At 42.0% G+C, this 16,827-nt stretch overlaps 1 protein-coding gene across 1 annotated transcript; it reads left to right on the top strand.

The window, feature by feature from the left end:
* Positions 1-1,869: 1,869 nt before the first annotated feature.
* On the top strand, positions 1,870-16,276 carry LOC128852706 (translation initiation factor IF-2-like). The gene is made up of 4 exons (XM_054071747.1): positions 1,870-2,599; positions 7,986-8,126; positions 8,262-8,327; positions 10,143-16,276. Exons 1-2 carry the CDS (start codon positions 2,067-2,069, stop codon positions 8,005-8,007), a joined length of 555 nt encoding a protein of 184 aa, XP_053927722.1. The 5' UTR covers positions 1,870-2,066; the 3' UTR covers positions 8,008-8,126; positions 8,262-8,327; positions 10,143-16,276.
* Positions 16,277-16,827: the final 551 nt, after the last annotated feature.

Raw genomic sequence — 16,827 nt, 5'->3', positions numbered from 1 at the left:
TTAGTAGAGCGGAAGACAAGCAGTATATTACACCCTCCTGACGGAGGATATCCTCCTGTGCTGCTCTCAAGAACCGGCAAGAGTAAAATGAAGGACTCCGATTTTACCTGTGACACAGTGCTTAGTACACAACGAGCATTGTTGAATTCTGCTCAGTTGCACCTCCTGCCTTGCATTTTGTTTTCTGCCTTTTGGGAGGAGATAGAGGGTGCAGAAGACATCTTGCCTTCATCAAAGAAGCGTGTCAATCTGTAGAAAATAATCTTCTGATTGTCTTTTCGGATGTGATCTGAAACAAGTATGTGACTATTCCGGACTGGCATGCAGTTTGTGTGGCCAGCTCTCAAGTCCCAGCCTGCACAAATGATTTTCGTCTTCTGGTGTCACAGGTGAGAATTTGCAGATGATCTTTGGAAGCTTCTGGATTATTCTGTTCGGTAATTGGACATTTCTGTATTGAAACCCAGGCTCTTTCCTGTGACTTAATGGGAAATAACGATGGGCACCTCATTGCCTGTCATCCCACTGGGAGGGGGGACATGTCTGAGGGAGTAAGAACAAAACAAAGCAGCCAGAGCAGGAGAACACCAGGTCAGTTTTAGTCCCTGTAGTGGTCAATCACTTATCTGAATGTCTGCGTATAGCCTTAAGAACCTGATGTTATGTCCCCAAACCTAAAAGTGAAAACCATTACACTCCGTGCTGCTCAAACTTGCAGCTGCTCCCTAATAATAATGCTCTTTGGTGCACCATCACATGGCATTTAAATGTTTCTTTTAGAGAAGGACTTTTCTAAAGTAGGAGTTGAGCCAAGGCGTTCTTGCCAATTCTGCGTTCAGTCCTTACTCCTCAGCACAGTGGCTCATATTTTAGAAGTGAAGTTATTCTCTGCCATGAACACAACGCTGAGTGTGTGTTAAGTTTCAGTTTGTATTTGTTACATGGGTTCTGATCTTTTCTGAGACTCTAAAGGAGGTTTAGTTCTTTGGGAAATAAAGAATTACAAGATTAGCTCCATTCACTGACAGCACAAGTTGAATCACTTGATTCATTCAGTTGAATCACACTGTTACCTAAATTGCTGTTTGGTGAGGCACTGGAATGCGTTGCCCAGGGAAGCTGTGGCTGCCCCATCCCTGGAGGTGTTCCAGGCCAGGTTGGATGGGCCTTGGGCAGCCTGAGCCACTGGGAGGTGTCCCTGCCCGTGGCAGGGGGGTTGGAACTGGATGATCTTAAGGTCCCTTCCAACCCAAACTATTCTGTGAACCTATGATTCTATGTGTAAGGAATGATTTGTGCTAAACAGATGTCTCTCTGTCTCTTCTTCTGTAATCACCTCTGTTTGGACTCCTACCTAACCTGTAAGGCAAGGTCAAGCAGAGAGCTGGAGCCAGCTCAAATTAGCAAGAGTTTTGACTGTTTCACAACATTAAAAATGGAAATAAGGTCTATATATTCTATAATAATATGCTTAATATTTATGGGAAAATTTACACATATGCCCATAAGTGGGAAATCTATTCTGTAACAGCTTCTGTCTGGTTGCACATGACGGATGGAGATTGCTCCCTCGTGTTGCCCAGGACTGATAAAGGATGCTCGCTTTCTAAAACTCCAAAACGAGTCTTAGAGTTTTATTTGTCGACATTTCTGGTATCATTAGGATGCATCTTTTTCCATCTCCTGGGTCAACTTCAAAACTCTTGTTCGTTGCCTCTGCTCAAGCGCAGCCTCAGCCGTACTTCCACGTGGATTGTGTTTTCCATTGTTTTGGCATTCCTACAGAATGGAAATTAGACTGTAAATTACATGAACTCACACACAAAGACATCAGGCAATATTTTCTCAGTCTTCAGCGCCACTGAAACCCAATTAAATTCAACCACACGACTCTGACCCCGTGCGAGATTGAAAAGAGAGCGGAGAGGCTCCAGGATTTCGAAGATCGCTTCAAATCGTTAATTCCCGGCTTAAGAAAGGCTGGGAAGGTTAATGAAAACGAAGGTGATGCCCCAGGTGATGCCAGGTCCTCCCTCCCCGGCAGCCGAGGGGATGTCAACGCGCGGATGCTGCCGCAAGGGACCTCGCTGCCCCGTCACCGCCCGCACCGTGAGAGCGGCGCTACGGCGCAACCCCGGCCGCGGCTCCGCCCCGCAGCGCCCGCGGGGCCCAAGCGGAGCAGCCCGCGGAGCTCCCAGAGGCGGCCGAAGAGCGGACGCGGAGCTCCGAAAAGCGGCTCAGCGAGCGAAGGCGGCTCTGCGAGAAGCGGCCGAAGAGCGGACGCGGAGCTCCGAGAGGCGGCTCAGGGAGCGGACGCGGAGCTCCGAGAGGCGGCTCAGGGAGCGGACGCGGAGCTCCGAGAGGCGGCTCAGGGAGCGGACGCGGAGCTCCGAGAGGCGGCTCAGGGAGCGGACGCGGAGCTCCGAGAGGCGGCTCAGGGAGCGGACGCGGAGCTCCGAGAAGCGGCTCAGGGAGCGGACGGGGAGCTCCGCGAGGCGGCTCGGGGAGTGCGCACGCCCCCGCCATGGCGGCGCTGCCGCTGCCCGCGCGGGGGCGGCGGGGGGCACTACGCGAGCCGGAGCCGGGGGAGCCGGAGTGCGTAAGTTCCGCCCAGGGAGCTACGCGGGAAGGGGTGGAAGGGAACCAGAGGGAGAGAAAAGCGCCTCGCTGGGAACCGGCGAGAGCGACCTCTCGGCGAGGCCCCGCGGTCTGCGCTCACGCCAGGCGGGGCGGGGGCAGAGGGGAGGGGGGCGAGGCGGCGCGCGACCGTTGGCCCCGGGGCTCGGCCGGGGGCGGGCGGTGCCCTCTGGCGGCGGCGCGGCCGCGGGGGCGGAGCCAATGTGGGGGCGGGGTGTGGCCATATAGGGGCGGTGGGCGTGGTCATACAGAGGAGGTGGTACCTTGTGGGGCGGGGTCACTGGGAGGGGAGGGGCCATGCATGGAGGAGGAGGGGCTACGCTGATGGGGGGCACTTGTAGAGGGCCGTGGTTGTATGGGGTGTGGGCGGGGCCACTTTGGAGGGGCGGGGCTACGAGGTGGGGGCGTAATTATGGATGGCGTGGGGCCACGGGTCATGTCCCTACGGGGAGGTGGGCGGGGACACGCGGATGAGGTGGGGTCACCGGGAGGGGCGTGGCCGTGTGGGGCCGGGGAGGAGGGCACGTGGAAGGGGGGAGCTGGGGTTGTGCAGCCCGGAGAACTGAAGGCTGCGGGGCGACCTTGGAGCAGCTTCCAGTGTGGAAAGGGGCTGCAGGAAAGCTGGGGAGGGACTTTTCACAAGGACATGGAGTGATAGGACAAGGGGGGATGGCTTCAAATTGGAGGGAGGAAGATTTAGACTAGACATTAAGAAGAAATTCTTCTCGATGAGGGTGGTAAGACACTGGAAGAGGTTGCCCAGGGAAGCTGTGGCTGCCCCATCCCTGGAGGTGTTCAAGGCCAGGTTGGGTGGGTCTTGGAGCCCCTGAGCCAGTGGGAGGTGTCCCTGCCCGTGGCAGGGGGGTGGAACTGGATGGGCTTTAACATCCCTTCCAACCCAAACCATTCTACAACGCTATGATTCTGTGATTCGTTTCCCACTGTTCTGGCTCCAGGATGTGTCTCACCAGAACTGAGGGATTTAGCCTTTATATGTTGGGCTGCTGGAATCGCTTCCCATTTCTGCTAAGCTTGTGTGTGTGTGTTTCTCCAGTGGGATCCATTCTGACAAGGTGTCTCATCCACCACCGTCATAGACTCATGGAATCATAGAATAGTTTGAATTAGAATGGACCTTAATGACCATCCAGTTCCAACCCCCCTGCCATGGGCAGGGACACCTCCCACTGGATCAGGCTGCCGAAGGCCCATCCAACCTGGCCTGGAACACCTCCAGGGCAACCTGTTCCAGGGCCTCACCAGTCTCATGGTGAAGAAATTCTTCCTTATGTCAGCCCTGAACGTCCCCCTCTCCAGTTTTTAATCGTTCCCTCCCATCCTATCACCACATGCCTTTATGAATAGTCCCTCTCCAGCTTTCTTGTAGGCCCCAAGAAGCATCTTGAAAGCATCTTTCTTCCTAATAAGTGCTAAGCTCTTAGCTTTGCAAAAGTTATAAATAAGCTGGTAATTAATTGGTAATTAACAGCAGGGCAACAATATCAAGTGGTTTTCAAATATCCGGTAACCACTGTGCTCTCTTTTCAATCCTGCACTGGGTAGGAATCACTATTAGAATAAAGTCACACATAACTTTGTAAACATTAACAGGAGTTCCAAGAAAAGCTTACCCTGGTGTTCCCACTCTCTCTCACTGTTACTTCATCGTCCCTGTCCACGGGTGACTTGAGCAAAGACTTGCACAGTTAGGGGCTAACTTCATTGATCAGAGAAATGCCACGCATGGGGAGGAAGAGGAACATCTGTTCAGTGAACTTCTGACTGCGACCGACAAGGTTACAGAAGAAAGAAGGAATTTCTCTTTTTTTCCCATTTTTGAGGTTAGAGAGGCAAATAATAGCTTTATTCATGCATTGCAGTTTGTCTGCTAACAAAGGCACTAATGAGCTGGTTGGAAACCAGATAAAATTCTTTTGAAAATGACAGCGAGCAACTCAGAATTGCTGTTGCTGCCTCTGTAGAGAGCAGAATACATGAGTCAAGCTCTGCAAGATAGGTTTAAAAAGAGAACTTATTACAGTTCAGAACATTTTCCATGTGGAGTAGCCTAGCCAAGACATTGGTGGTGGTTTTTTTTCTCTCTTAACAGCAGTTGTCGTGGTCCAGTTTACAACTGAGTCACGATGGCTTAGTGTGTTTAAGTGAACATTTGAGCCACTGCAGTCACATGCTGTATCACAGACAGGAGGTGAAATGCCTCTGCTAAACCTTTCCGGCTGTTGAGGTGATGCACACTAATCAAATTGTGCTCTCCATCTTCTAGTACCTGCTCATAGCGTTGGAGGGATTTCTTAGCCAAATAGTGGGCGACTGCGTTCTGGCTTAGATTTTAGTGAGCAGCATGAGCCTGACTGGTAGTGCTTTGCCTTGTTAACTCCTACAAGCTGTGATGCTGTGCAGAGTTTTGCACGTTTTAGGATGAAAATCAGAACATTTGTCAGTCTTTCCCACTGGGATTCTGTGCTTTTTGGGTTTTAAGCCATTGCAGTCGTTGTGAACGCTGTAACTGGTCTTTGTAGAGATATTATCGCTGCATCCGCTGCTCGGGGAGGGGAGCTCTGAACTCAGCCGTACTAACTGAAGCAAGCAGGGCCAGGCTGATTTGGGGAGACAATTATTCTGGAGTCTTAATCATCCTCTCATTTGATGCTGCTGTCATGCAGTGTCTTGCACAAGTGGCTGTTGTGACTGGGAAAGATTCCTTAGTTTTTTTAGGGAATCTTCCTTAGGGAAGATTTTTTCTGCTCTCTCTCAGCTCCTGCTGTATGTTATATATGCATACATACAATTTCCTTTTGTGCTTTGATGTAATTATCTGCAAGTATTTCAGAAACTTGCTTTAGGATAGAGCTCATTGATGTTGTACTGGTTTTAAGGCATTTGGACTTAGAGTCCTGTAAAGAAGAACAGATTTTCAAGGCTAGAGATATTCACATGGCATGTCCTGGACTACAAACAAAGTTTCCCAGAACAAGGACCTACATGGACCTCACATTCCTTCTGCTTTCCCTGACTAAGCCATCTGTACCTCTTTTAGTAGGGAGCTTGGCTCTAGTAACAGAGAGCATTTACACATGGCCATCATTGTCCTTTCCATGAAGGTATCCAGTGGAGCTAATAAGTAAAGCTGGGCTGGGTGGAGACCTGTTTTATACCTATAGGACAGGTGTTTATGAAACAAACCAGAAGCTAGCCTGGCTTTTAAAAATGTGGTAGGCTGAACAGAAATTGCATGCAATTAACATTTTAAATTTATAGGAGGTCTTAAAAAACTTACAGCTAAATTAAAAAATAAAAAAGCAAGTGGTAGTCTTTCTTAAGAATATTTTCCATTGCACTGAGGTTAATTATTTTGATGTAGCTAGTTTTTGTATCAGTTCAGTTTCACTGTTCATGAAAAGCAACATCTGCGAGACCTTCATCCTTTCAGCATCAGTGAAAACGCACGTGTTTTTCCAGGGCTTTGCACCTGGAAAAGAAAGCTACAGAATATCATCTCTGCAGAGAGACCTGTTTTCTACATGTTCTAGGACCATACGTGATTTGTTGTTGCTTGTCTTAAACTACATTTCCAAGCTGGATGTAGCATGATCATTCCCTAACAAAAGTAGTCATTTTGATGAAATCCTGGCTTGCCTTTTGAATAGAGAGCTCGTTGATCCTTATTAATCACAGGCTCTTTGAATCCTGCCTTATATCTGTTCTGTGCACGGCCAGGATTGATGTATTGATTGTTTCTTTCTAAGAAAGAGAATTCCAGAGAGTGAAGCCTTCCCTGAAGCCAGCCTCTGCCAGAAACTTCCGCAAATTGTCTTGGCATCGGTATGATAAGTCTGTCAAGCCATCTACTCTGAATTCCTGTCACTGATGCTAAGCGTCTTAACCCCCCCCCCAAAGAAACAACCTTGAATTTATTTTTAATAGGCCAAATTTCTTCTGATGTATGGCAGTAAATAATTTTTTCCGTTTTCTCCTTCATCTCACATCTCGCTAGTTATGCTGCTGTACCACTATACTGTACCTTTTAATAAAGGACGAGTTCTGCAGCAACAAAGGGAAGAGGATGTTTTCCCAGTGGAAGACAGTCTATCTTTAGAGGACCTTCTCAGACTTTTTGTTGTTATATTATTCACTTTCTTAGTACAATACATATTTCACTTTTTGATTTTGCTCCCCATCCAAATATCTTATATTCCTTGATAGTGTTCCCGTTTCAACTGTTCTCCACTGAGGTTCCTGTTGTATTGATCCATTTTATTTTTGCATAACATATTCAAATTTTAAATTTCATTTCCATGCTTCAATAGTCTGTTAGTTCTGTGGCAACACACCTTCTGCCTGTGAAATCATATGCTTGTGAAAGAGATCGAATATTGTTATTCCTTAAACAAAGTTTGTTCAGAAAACCATCAGAAAAAAAATTTCAAAATCATGTATATTTCTCTGGAATTCACAATCAGACCCTGCGATGTCTGTGTCAGTTTTATTTCCCATTATTCTTTTAATTTGCTGTTAGATTTTCAAGGAGCTGCTGGGATGTAGGTAGTCCTCCCCTTGCATGGAAAAGCAGTCACATGTCTTCTTAAGGTTTCCAATCGGTGTCTTCCACAGATTTACATCTTATCCTTAGCCATTCCAAACCTGGTTCACACAGAGTAGTGGAACAGTATCTCCAGGAACCGCTGATCTTCTGTTGGGATGGGGACTACTGTGAGAAGGATCCCTGCTTAGACCAGCCCTTTCTCCGGAGATGGAGCACCTTTGATTCGCAGCACACCCAAGTGTTCTTCAGTACTAAATAACAGCTCAGGATAGAACGCCAAGAGTGGGATGTGAATGGGTTGTATAGAAATGGAAAGCCGTAGAAAGGTGATAGCATTCAGAGCAAGATACAAAAGTCATTAGAAAATATGTCTTCATAGCTGTCTGACTTGGCTTCGGGGTTTTCCTTCCGTTTCCTTGATGTAATTAGTCATTTCACACAACTTCCCTGATCCGCTCCTCTGATAAACGCCATCATAAATTATACACTAATAGAGGGTGAAGTATGTTCTTTTCCCAGTGGCGCTTTATCCCCAGTTTATGAAACTGAGGCACAGAGGCATTTAGTGAGATCTGCAGATTTCTCTGCTCATCCAGCACGAGGTGCAGTGTTAGATCCAGAATTTGGGTGTTCTAGCCTCGTGTCCGGTAATCCGTGACTAACTTACTGTCCTTCCAAATGAATGCAAGATCCTGATCAGTCACAAACAATAAAATCCTGGAGACTTGTATTCAGTGTCCTCTGCCTTGGGAAGACGTGTGAATATTGCTTTTGATTCTTTCAGAAGCGAGCATGCAAGCCATTAGAAACCATTCCAAATGAGGCTGATGCTCGCCTCATTGCCTGTGCTATGGAGCTGGATTCTAAACAGAAAATCTCCACTGACTGTGGTCCTTGGGCTGCAAAGACAAAGCAGAATTCAATGGTATGTTTACAACATCTATTTTTTAGAACACATTTAAAATAAATTTTATAATAAAATTGCAAATAATTGCCCCCCCCCCCCCGTTTTTGGTTGTGTTTTTTTTTTGATGGCTTTGTATATGTTCCTGTTCATTAGATTTTTGAAAACCATGGAAGCAGAGGTACTGCCCAGCCTTGCCCAAGATGTATTGCTGGAGAATCTGTAAGTATATTAACCTTCTTTCTGTGACATAAAAGATAGACTTGTTCTTAAGTATTAGATCCATAAAACATAAAGTTAATAAAAACCGCAATTACATTTCTCAGGAATAAAGCATGTAAATAAAAGAAGGCAGATTGATTTAGCATTTCTGAGGTACGCCAGCAGAGCACAAACTAATATGTTTCCAGCAGCAGTTGGAAAATATGGAGACTGCAAACATATTTTTCAAATTCACTCTAAAAAGCAGAGTTTAGGAAGTAACTGAAGCAAACAGTAACATTACAACTTCTTCTGCCCCATTTTTCTATCTTCCTTGATTTACTGGATCATAATGTACATGAATCCCATTCTATCTCCTGTCTTTCCCTCTAGTGGGGTACTTCCTTTCCAAGCGTGGACATAGCCTAAAAATATTACCCTATAGACATCCTATAGACTCTTCTTGGTGTCCATAGTAAGCTGTTTAAAACCTGTGTTTTTTTTAATATGTGTGGGCTGTAGTCACAGCTATAATTTGGCACCGTGTAGGCAGCAGTAATACTACAGCAGCAGCACTAGAATTTCCTGCTAACAGATGACAGTGATCTTAACCACCCTCTTTTTCTCCTGGATGGTAGGTCAAAACCTTCAAGAGAAAATGGCTGGTAGTGATGAAAGACGTTATGGTATTCCTACGGTTTCATTTTCCAGGCAAATTGTCTTACCAAATTTTAGGAAGTTTCTTAAATTTATGGGTGCTACTCTTGCTTTTTGTTTGCATCCGCTGCATCCTTTTAAACCATCACACAGGATTCCTTAGAGACCCAAAACTGAGGAGAGGCATGAGGGAATGCCATGCATTTCTTCAGAAAGGCTGAATGTTTATAGCAAATTAGATAGTGGCAAAATTTCCGTTGAATGTGATGAGCCTGAGGCTGCTGTCATATGTTGGGAGCTGTGATTGAAAACATGCTTTATTCAATGAGAACTGGAATCTCAAAACTAAACAATTTTTCTACTCAACTGTCCGTCTGTGCTCTCGATGTAGAAACTCAAGGTAGTGTTAGAAAACTCTGGAGCACTTGTAGAGCTGCTTGCTAGACTTCTTGCCAAATTAGCCTCACTCCTATTGTTGAGTAGAAATGGAAAACACTTTACTCAAAGCAGGGTGATTTTACATATAACTGGGTTTAAACATGATTCTGATTTCCATGATGTACCCTGTGTTGGGGGGAAATGTTTACCCGTGAGTGTTGCAAAATATCAAATATAAATTAGAGTTCAAGGAGTAACGTACAATGTTTGGTAATGGAAAAATGAAGTTAGCGTATATATTCAGTTCTCCGTTATTTGAGTCCTGGGGCTGGAACAACCTGGATGAAAGTATGACTGCTTCTGCACTCATAGCTTGCTCTTTCAGAGAGGAAGGACTCTTTTGTCCCACTTCCTACTAGGAGAGTTTGCTAGTTTAGACATAATGCCACACAAAGACAGGACTAGAGCAGCCAGAATTGTGTTCTGGTATAGCTAAATTCATGCCATGTTGAGCTGACATAACCACCATGATATAAACTGGCCTGTGTCAGTGTCCTTGCATTCATAATATGATTCTATCTGTGGATGATAAACTGATCACATAGATTTCTTAGTTGTGTTCTTTTTGGGTAATCAGTTATTCATAGCCAGTAACGTAACATGTTAACAATTATATTTCAATAGATTTGGTAGGAATTACATTAGTAAATTGTCTTCATTCTTAAAATAATAAAAAGCTTATCCTAAGAGTATAATGTCTATTAAGCCGGTAAAAGCTCAGATAGATAACTTTCTTCACAGTTAAAATCTCACTTCAGGAAAATCAGAGGCTGTCGCAGTGATTAACATGCATCATGGAAGTCCTTCAGAACAGCTGAAATGAACAGAAAGGAGGAGGCTACAGATAGCAAGATAAGGAATGTTGTAATTTTTTTCATAATCAATACTAATGTTAAAATCTTATAAGAAGCTTTATTCTACTCATGGTAGGGAAATTCAAATAAATTAAAAGATCGAAGCTGGAATAAGTCAAACACAAAGCGTCTTGGGCTGAGACAGTATTCCCTCATTGTGGGTATTCTTACCAGGACTGTATTTTGCATCAAAAAACACTAATGTTTAGGGAGCTAATCAGTCATGTGAGGAGCCTGACTAACATCGGCTTTCCTGAACACATTTAATTGTGTACCATTACTGTAAGTGCTGTGGACTTCAACACGTATTTAAAGGCAGTATTGCTATGATGTTTGCTCTCTTAACTTTTAGACTTCTTTTTCTATATTTAATGACTACCACATGTTTCAGAAGGAATAATAGATGTGTATTAAACCACACTTTGAGAAAAGAGTATTCTTTAGTTGCATTTTTTATAAGCTTTCTTTGGTTTAATGTGTTATGGACTATTTGGGCAGAGACTTAGAAGAAGACAAAGAGGTGGTATAAATGAGAAGGAAGCTAGGTAGGATTTTGGGGCAGGGAGAAGATCATTCCTGAGATTTTTTCTATGTTACCTTATAACTAGACGTAACACTTTTTTTGTTTTAAAAGTATTAATGTGAATATATTCTTTAAACAAATACAAAGTGATACAAACAAACGCAGACTTGAGTTTAAAACAGAAGTTGCCAACAAGAAAGTAAATTTCTGTCTATCCTCAAAAATCTTTAAACATTTAATGGTAGAACAGAATAAGGTATAAAAGCATGACGCTGGAATTGTCTATTCTGTATGGGTGTATTTTAAATTCATGTGAAAAACAAGTGTCAAAACTCAAGTCATGCTGCTTATACAGAATACAGAGACCATTTCCTTTACTCTCCTGACTTTTTAGTTGTCCACGAGTCCCACAGGGAGAAAAAGGGAATATTTGTGATGCTGTAAGTGGAACTGTCAGTTTCTTTTAAAATAAGGTTTGAAAACATGTACTGAGGAAAAAATTCAGGTTTTGATGAGATAATTTTTAGTTACATGAGATTTTGTCGTTTCAGGGACACTTCAGTCATATCCTGGGCTTCCAGTAACTGAGAGACGGCAGATCGGCAACGCTGCTTTTCCTTTTAAATTCTAAAGATGCACTTGTGAACCCTGTACAGCTGGATATCTGTACATTCACTCACGGCGTGGATTTGTGTGTGGTATACAGCACACAACAGTTTGCTGTATTCTTTTAGTGCACAACCATGAATATCATTGTCTTACACTTGAAAAAACGCTTCTGCTTTTGAGATAGTTTGGTTTATGTTTGGTTTTTTTTAAGGTTGATTTAACATTTTAGAGCAGTTAAGTTGATTTGGCCTTTGCCCCAGTGTCCACCTGGAACTGGACCAAAGGGCATTGTTGGTACAAAAGACTTTCCCGTCTCTTTCGGACACTTTCTCTGGTACTCTTGGAAAGTGGTCCTTGCATTTACAGGGTACAGGGCCTGCAGTTTTAGCTTAACCCTATATACACAGGCAGAAATATGAGGGAGAAATAGGAGGACAGAAATGTCTTAAATGTCTTCATTTTTAGATGCCTATTCAGCTATGAAGGCCAGTAAAAAATAACTATTGAAACATATTCAAATCCAAAATATGCATCCAATTCAGGATGTGAAACTTCTAGGGTTTTTTAACAAAGAGAGTTTGTGAATGTGAGAAGTAAGTAGCTAATAGAAAAAGCAGTATTATTTGAACAATGCTATATAAATCAAAGGTGAATAGTAAATCAGGGCTGTGGCATTCTCACAAAGTTAAGATTCCACTTGATACTCCTCAACTCTTTCTTTCCAGTTATTGTGATATTAGAACGAATCTGTTTCTAAAGTCTTAAACTGGTCATGCAACATGATTTTATTGGCTTGTCACAAATAATTTCGTCTACATTTTGCCAGTGTATAGGACCATATAATACTTAACACATTCAGATTTTTAGACTCTGAGATAGCCGAGTTGTGCTGTTTCGGTGTGACATCAGTGGCTGCTCTGGGATAGGCAGAAGGGTCCTGAAAGCTCAGAACTGAATGGCAGTGCGTTAACCCTCTGCACTGGAGGGAAATTGTTGTGACCTGCCTAAGCTCACAAAGAAAGAAATCTCCACTGTCTGGAGAACTGCTGAGCTATAGCTATTGCCCTGCTGCCACTCAGCTTTCGGGCAGAGTTCAACCAAAACAGATATAGCAGGCATAGCAGCATTTGGCCTCTCCTTTTCTGGGAGCAGCCAGTAGCAAGTTAAAACAGGAGCTCCAAAGTTGCAAAAATCTAGTGACAAGCTTTTAAAGGTTAGTTTCCCGGTGGGGTTTATCAGAGTGCAAAATCTTTAAAGGTTTGTTATGCTTCTCATATTGTATGTGGAGCTGTAGCTAGCACCAAACTGACTGTTATTAAGGAGATAGTCTTCCTAAATACAAGAAGGTCATCTAAATACTAAATTCAATTAGGTAATAGATGAGAAAATAAGTCTATGAAGTAGGCTTGCACTAATCGGCATACAGGCTGTTTAGATAGGAAAGAATAAGTTTCCTCCAAGCCAATATAAATTTTAGTTATGTTGAAAATAAATATTTTCAAAGTGCAAAGTTTTTTAGACACTTCAAAATATTCTTCAATCACAACAACAGTACAATCTCCAAGGAACACAATGGCTTTAAAAAGTGTCCCTGCTACCCTGAAGATCTGAAACTTACCTTGAATCCTTCCGCTCCCAACACAGGTTGATGCCAGTGTTATTATCCAAGCTAGGAAGGAACATATCCTCACTTGAAACAACAGCGGGATGAGCAAATTCTCATATACTGATGTCAGACTTCATCAGCTTGTGCAAAATAATAAAATAAAATGTTTTCTAAGACTGAAATTATGTATTTGTTACCAAGATAATTTGACCTTATTTTGTGGGCAATTAATTTTTACTTCTCCCAACTTTTGTGTTTTAAAAATCCTGGTAATGACAGCAGCCACAATAAAGATAGCAAAGCAATAGTTCCTGCACTGTAAAAGTCAAAATAGCTGCTTGAAGGTAAAAAGCTAAAAGGTGTGTCAAAGCTTAGTTACTGCAAAATGACTCAAAACCTGTTTCTGTTTTATCAAGTAAAATGTTTGACAAGTAACGATTAGTAGAACGGCATATAGTCAAAATTTAGGGTATCCAAAGAAGAGAGTATCAGAAATAGATTTGGACTGCATGATGGAAGAGTTTTCTGCTAGTATATATTAGAGCAAAGAAGTAAGCCATTGCGTTTAAAATGCATAGGATACATCTGTGGATTATCAAACCAAAAGGGTGTTTTTCATGTAAATAACTAAAATTTTATCATGTTAAGAATTCACAGATACCAGTGCGTGCATTTCTTCTGTTTACTTCAAACTGTGTTTTAATCTGGTGTGAAATATGGCAAAATCGACAACCAAGTCATTTTCCTGATAGTTCTTGTAGGTTTTGTGCCATGTTCTTTTTAATTCCTCTCCCTTTAGAGTTACCATTACCTGTTTTTTTTATAAAATCTTAACGTACATCAATCACAGGATTGGTCATAGTTCCTGGCTGCGTTACAGAGGCCGATGAAGTCATACGGATGTTCGATTTTAATCTAATTTTTTCCTATCAGTCTTCCCGCTGTTACTGTACACTGTGCAGGTATTTTATTGCACTATCTACCCAGACTCTCAACACTGTCCTTGGAGATCACTGCATCTGTACAACTGAACAAAACAGAACTTTATCCTGTTTTTTACTTTGTAACCTGCAGTGTGAACACAGGCCTGTTGTGAGTTCTTTACACTATTAAAAATATAATGCTACTGTTTACATCAAATCTAAGTGCTTAGTTGCTATGTTATTCACATGTACGTTTTGAACATCTAAATACTATACTATAGAAAGTAAACTTGAGCAAAATGGTCACAAATAGGGTTCCTTTTGTTCGTTTCTAACTATACCCTTTTGCATTTTCCAGGAACACAGTATTGGATATATCAGATCAATTTTACAATAATATTTAAATTTTTAAAAAATGTGTTTCCCTACCAATTTCATCTGTTTTGAGAATGAACTTCAAAAAGGGGTATAGAAATAGGTTAGCTAGGGGAAAGTTAACTCCCCTCGTTTTCAACCTATCCCAGTTACCACTGTCATGTGGTTATACTGAGTGTTGTCAATAAAATATATCAGTGTAGAAATGGAATGAAAAACACCTGGCAGTTACCAGCCCTGCTGCATCAGAACACAATTCTTAAGTAAAGGTTTTTAAAAAAGAAAGGTTTTGATACAGAAATGTGATGCCTTTTTCTTCCTTAGCAAAGAGTTCCATGAAAATTCATCTAGATCTTTCTATTCCTTCAGAGCTGATGGGTGGTTTAATTTTTTAATCCCTAATATTTTAATTTCTGGGATAATTATCTCTAGTTTTTTAACCGCGAATGCATGAGACTGGATCAATGGAAAACACCTGGTCTGATATCCTCTCTGCTCTAGTGAGTAGTAGATGAATGGGAAGAATCCAAGAAACAAAGCATGTATTGAATGGAAAGACTCTTTACAAATACAAACTCAGTATTTTATATCAGGTTTTGCTGTAGGCATCCTTTCTTGCCTCGTAACTAAGCCTTGAACATCAAATATCACAAAAATTATGAAAATATCAATAGTTTCCAACAGGGTTTTTTTTTTCTGCTATTGTTTGTTGGTATAAAAAAATGTATTGGCTATCAGGAGAATGTTAAACTTGACTTTTTTTAGTAAGCATTGGCATCTTCAATATCTAAGAAGTAGTTCCTGTATGGCTCCAATTCAAGTGCCTGTGTGTACTTATATTTAATTAGCGCAGTGTAAGGATACTCTTCACAGCATTTGTGAAAAGTAGCATCTCCCTCCTTTCTGTTTTTTCTTGAGTTGGCTTACAATATAAAAAAAAAAAAAAAGGGAAGAAACTGTGGGAGTTGCAGTTTAAGGCGGGAGGCAGAAGGCTAATCGCACTGTACCTTTTTATTCAGCGTTCTACGTTCTTCCTTGTGGGAGGCCACGGGTCCTCTCAAAAACTTGGAAGTCCTAATAAAAAATTTGAAACAGATTTTACTTAGATTACTGGGAATGCTACTGCTGATAAATAAAGGAAACTGAGAAGACGTAAACTTCAGTTATATCCTGTGTAAAGTATCCTAAAGTGAAATAGCGGGTGCTGCTCCCTTTGTGAGCCAAGTTTGTAGCCGAGCACTGATTGTTTCACAGGGCAAAGCAGCATCCTCTGTGTGTGGCTGCGCCTGCTTCCCATGGTCCTTCCAGACTGACTGCAGGTCTTACTGGTTCTAAAGCATCAACTGACCTCTCCTGCTGACTAAAAGCATGTTCAGCTGTTTCATCGTTATCCCTGATTTTTTCATAAATGACAATGCATACATTTCTGGATAAACTTTAAAGTGATTCTTGGCTAGGAGGTGGTTCCTTACTCCATGCCCTCTAATGGGGTGAAAAATGCATTTATAAATCAATCAGTGCGGAAAAAAAAAAAGTTGCGGTTTAATATTTTAATGTATTAAAGGTTTGTAATTGTGGTATTTTTTAAAATAGATGTACAGTGTTTGTAATTTGTTCCACGGTTTGTCAGTCAGGATCATTAAGCCATTGTAATAGGTACAGGTGAATATTTCTTTAAAGCAGATTTGTGTCAAATCTGCAGTAGAACACAAAATTATTTTGGTAAGACTTTGCCTTGTGTAACTATGAGAGATTGGTTTGTTGATAAAAATTATATACTCTTTATATTTCCTAATACTGTGGTTTTTACACAGAATAACCTGAACGATACTTTATTTACATGTATATAGTAAATTTGGTATATGGTCTGTTTTTAATTCAGGTTAAAATGATATAATTAATATTTTTAACTTTATATTTTGTATATTATTACTTATAAAAGCAGAAGCATTAAACACCTCTTTGGCTACAGTGCAAAATCAACTGGTTTTGTTATTCCGTTAATAATTGCATTGCATTTCGCAGGCGCTGAGGTATAGGGATAAATAAATACTAATTGGAGTTTCTACTATATGCAGTTTCAGTTGTACAGTGGACCCCACACAGTGTTTCCCCCTCATGGGCCAATATATGGATGATATGCAGAATCAATATTTTGAAACAAAATAATTCCTCAACAGCTTTGGCTTAATAGTGAGTTAAGCATCAATATTTTTCAACTGATCTTCTGCATAGGTGTTTCCAGATTTTGTTTTGCCTCATCTGTCTGGAACACCTGAAGATCAGACCTAAGTACCTGTGAATTTAGGAGTAGTGTGGGTGTCTAGATACCTTCACGCATCTAAGATGTGATCTTCTTAGATTATTGCTTTATTTAGGTTGTCGTTTTGCTTCGTAGCAGTATGGTTTTGGAGCAAACCCCCAATCATTGCCACTTGCTGTGCGTCACTGCGGTTGGGAACACAGTTTCAGTGCACGTGAAATGGCTTCTTTCTAAGTGAGTCTGCCCTGGGATCTCCACTCCAACTGCACTTGG

Source organism: Cuculus canorus, chromosome 7, assembly GCF_017976375.1.
Source record: "Cuculus canorus isolate bCucCan1 chromosome 7, bCucCan1.pri, whole genome shotgun sequence".
Lineage (NCBI taxonomy): Eukaryota > Metazoa > Chordata > Aves > Cuculiformes > Cuculidae > Cuculus > Cuculus canorus.
This window is presented reverse-complemented; position numbering and strand designations above follow the sequence as displayed.

What these genes read in the sequence shown, in the direction of transcription:
- LOC128852706 (XM_054071747.1), top strand. Translation starts at nt 2,067, where the DNA reads ATGCTGCCGCAAGGGACCTCGCTGCCCCGTCACCGCCCGCACCGTGAG. An exon ending in AGCCGGGGGAGCCGGAGTGC is followed by an intron (nt 2,600 to 7,985) that starts GTAAGTTCCGCC and finishes TGATTCTTTCAG; the next exon opens with AAGCGAGCATGCAAGCCATT.